Consider the following 3681-nt stretch of genomic DNA (forward strand, 5'->3'; position numbering starts at 1 on the left):
GATTTCAATAGCTGAACTTCTATGTTCATTATGAGCTCAAGCATTTGGTCATCGCCTTGTTCAATCAGATTTCTGGTTGTCATTGGTAAGGAAACCATATATTCATTCGATACTGAAAAATCCCTGAATTCAATAAGTAAAAAAATAGTGATAGACTTCACCAAGAACTATCGGTAAAATACATCGAAGACATTTATTCTTATGTGACTCGGTTATGTACTCTCTGCGGTAAGGCTCCATCATTTTATTTCCGATCATTCTCACAGGTCAATATCTGTAATAAGTTGTGCTGCACCATCACGTATTTATTTGAATTGGTGAAGTTGGTGCTTGCCTTTTATGCCTTAGTCATTGGTCAAAGCATGACAATTGAGATCATTTTACAGGAGACCATCGCTTGTACTAAGGAGAGCACTCAAAGTGTGTTTGATCTCGGCAATACTAAGTCCTCTGCACTGCACATATTAATAAGATTATACAAAATTTGCGTTTGTCTCCAGGCAGCGAAGTTTCTTCATACATTTTGACGAAAAAGCACTTCATTATTTCAGTTCGAAGCTTGGAAATTAGCCTCAGCATTGAAGAAAGAGAAAACTTTGATCACTTTAGAGCAGTAAGTTTGCGCCCCATAAATCAGATTTCCAGTTTTTTACATTTGATTGTTATCCTGTACCATAAAATACGAACCGTTTGTCATGGAGAAACGCTGATGTGTATATAATCCACTGACTACATCTTTGACCTCTTGCCCCATTAGAAGACGTCCAGCGGTAGCGCATACTTGTTATTTGAAATCAGAATTGACGATATTTAGTCATCCCAACTCTCTCGTGAAATAATGGATTTAGACGATATTTTTTTTTGTTTACAGCGTCGTGGAAAAGGTTTAAGTAGAACACCCTAAGATTCAATATGATGGTAGAATTGGGAATTCCACTCTAAAGCAGTGACAGAAAGGATTGTGATATTAAACGTTTATAACTTTGTTATTTAAAAAGAAGCTTTCAGCTCAACGTCACAAGGTTAGACTTCACTTGCATTAAAAACATATTGCAGACTTCTTGCAATCAAATGCGTATACTTAGCGTCGACTGCGCCTACATTAGCAGTATCAGCTATCTAGTCGAACGATTGATAAGTATTGAGGTGCCCACGAGATTGAACAAACAAGAAAATGTCAGCTCGTCTTTTTCTTCCAAGTGCTCGATAGTATTCACAACAGTCGAGCCTTCGCTCCCTGAAGAATAAGTCATGAATTGATTTGTTATTCCTCATCAGCTGAAATTTTGGATTGGCACCCGACACTATTACATTGACAGTCGCTCCGATCATGTAAACGCCACCACATAGGATCTTGATCTTACCATTACGGCCATTTGAAATATAGTCCAGCGATTGTGCATATAATTGAATTGCCATGTTTCGTTGAGGCCGTAAGCTTGACATACGATGAGCTTTTGTGAGCTCTAAAGTCCTTTTTAAGTTTTTCGATCTCGTCCTACTGGTCACGCAGTTTGGATTCCAACACGTCAATCTGATTTACTGCGACAGGATCAAGGTCAAACGTGTATTTTGTTTTCCACGCTGATCGAAGAACACGAATCGTAACCACCAACTCTAGACGAAGTGCTCCTTCCGCTAAAGCAACCAAACATCGATTCACATCACTATCTTCAGCAAAACTGCTGTCTAATGTGTCACAAAAACACTGCAAAAACATTGTGAGCTGAGTCTATCAAAAACAAGCAAAAAAATAGTGCACCTTGATGTAGTCGGCCAAAGACGCTTTTGGAATTGCGTTTGCAGTCGACACGAAATCCGTTAGAACCATCCCGCCCTTAAACCTACAAGTAGCGAGATATCAATTTGGTCCATACAATACAAACGACATTTGCTACCATTGCTTCTTGGATGCTCGATCTCCCAATCGAATGTTCAGATTAGAACTCTTAAGCTCAATGACATAGCGATATGATGTTGCTGGCGGTGGAGCGAAGACAGTGACGCCCTCCACCTCAATATCTTGCATGGTGAGTGTCGGGTGTAAGATATTATGTTCTAGTGCTGAATACGCGGTTGACGGACGAGATGTTAGAAAATCTTTTCTCTGAATGTTCTTATTGTCGTGAGATTTGTTGCAGATTGATGCTCAATGCTTTCTTACATTGTCATATGTCATCTTTCAAGAACGGACCACGCAATTTCGCTTTCGCGTGTGGAGGCAAAAAATTTAAACGACATAAAACTGTACAGTAAATGTCATGATGATGCTAAGAAAATAGTTGGACAAAGAATAATTTATGGGGATCAAATAATAACACGACAAATATATAAACGAAGCAGCCAATTTTCAGATATGACGAGACCGAAGGCAAGTTGTTTGTATTCAACTCGTAAATGCTGTGAAAGCTTTCAAGTTTATCGTTGGTGAGCCTTAGGACATGCTAATAACGACCGCGCTGGTATTTAAAGGGGCAAACATTTCCTGCGACCTCGAGTTGACGAGTGACAAAAAGGAAGGAAGGCATAGATGTACTGTTTAAGAGGGTGTTTACGTAAACCTTGTATCGTTTCGTGCAGAACTCGTCACTATCTTCTACAGCTTCAGATGGCATGTCATCCTCGGCAGTTCATGCTTATCAATGTAGGGGTGCATTCAAAACACTTAGTGGCAGCGAAGTCGAAAGATTTTTTGTCACGAAGCTAAAGCGCAAACTCATGAAAAAATGACTTGAATTGCATTAAAAATGCGTATTATCGTACACTTTTACGCCACTAAACCCACAAAATTAGCGTTGACACCACCAGAATCAGCTTCCTAGTCGATAAATTGTTAAGTAAGAAGTTTCCACGAGATTAGCCAAGCAAATGATTGTCAGCGCGTCGTTCTCCTCCAATTGCTCGATGGTATTCACAAACGTTGAGCCGCCGAGCCCTGAATAATAACCGGTAGTCACTGCCTGAATAAAACTTTTATTCTTCATCAGCTGTATTCTTAGATTGGCACCCGACACTGCATTGACAATAGCTCTAATTATGTAAACACCTTTTCGTCGGATCTTGATTGCTCCATCAAGGCCGTTTGATTCAAATTCCGTCGAATGCGCATGATTCCAACATAAAATAGAGTTACTCTGCTTGGTTGTGGTTGTGAGCTTTATATACGATGGGTTTTCCCCAATTTTTAGCTTCTCGATCTCGTCCTGCTGATCACGTAGGTTGGATTCCAACAAGTCAATCTGATTTACTGACACAGGATCTATGTCAAACGTGTATTTTGCCTTCCACGTCGAACGGAACACGTGAATTGTGAGATCCAACTCCAGCCGAAAAGATCCTAATGCTAAAGCGACCAGACTTCGTTTCGCATCATTTGTTTCAGCAATATCGCTGTCCAATGCTTCTTGGAAACACTACGTAGAATCAAAAGCTGAATGTCTATCATTAATATCAGACAGAGGGATTAACTGCACCTTAACGTAGTCGGCCACATGTGCTGTTGGTATTGCGTTCGCAGCCGACACATAATCAGTTATTACCATTCCACCCTTGAACCTACAAAAGCCGTGAAATCTAATTTAATACAAGCTTGAATACAAACGATACTTGAGTTCCACCATTGCTTCTTGGTTTTTCGATCTTCAAGGCGAATGCTCAGTTTGGCACTTTTTAGCTCCATGA

At 40.0% G+C, this 3681-nt stretch overlaps 2 protein-coding genes across 2 annotated transcripts; both read right to left on the minus strand.

The window, feature by feature from the left end:
- Nucleotides 1–1498: 1498 nt before the first annotated feature.
- Nucleotides 1499–2029, minus strand: PHALS_06931 (uncharacterized protein; the record flags this gene model as incomplete). Its single annotated transcript, XM_024720309.1, has 3 exons — nucleotides 1499–1708; nucleotides 1763–1844; nucleotides 1899–2029. The coding sequence occupies 3 exons, from the start codon at nucleotides 2027–2029 to the stop codon at nucleotides 1499–1501; spliced, it is 423 nt and encodes a 140-aa protein (XP_024585521.1).
- A 610-nt stretch (nucleotides 2030–2639) lies between these two features.
- PHALS_06932 (uncharacterized protein) lies at nucleotides 2640–3679 on the minus strand (the record flags this gene model as incomplete). The annotated part of the gene is made up of 5 exons (XM_024720310.1): nucleotides 2640–2703; nucleotides 2764–2775; nucleotides 2920–3413; nucleotides 3474–3555; nucleotides 3618–3679. 5 exons carry the CDS (start codon nucleotides 3677–3679, stop codon nucleotides 2640–2642), a joined length of 714 nt encoding a protein of 237 aa, XP_024585522.1.
- Nucleotides 3680–3681: the final 2 nt, after the last annotated feature.

Source organism: Plasmopara halstedii (genome assembly GCF_900000015.1).
Source record: "Plasmopara halstedii genome assembly, contig: Scaffold_3060, whole genome shotgun sequence".
Classification (NCBI taxonomy): Eukaryota; Oomycota; class Peronosporomycetes; order Peronosporales; family Peronosporaceae; genus Plasmopara; species Plasmopara halstedii.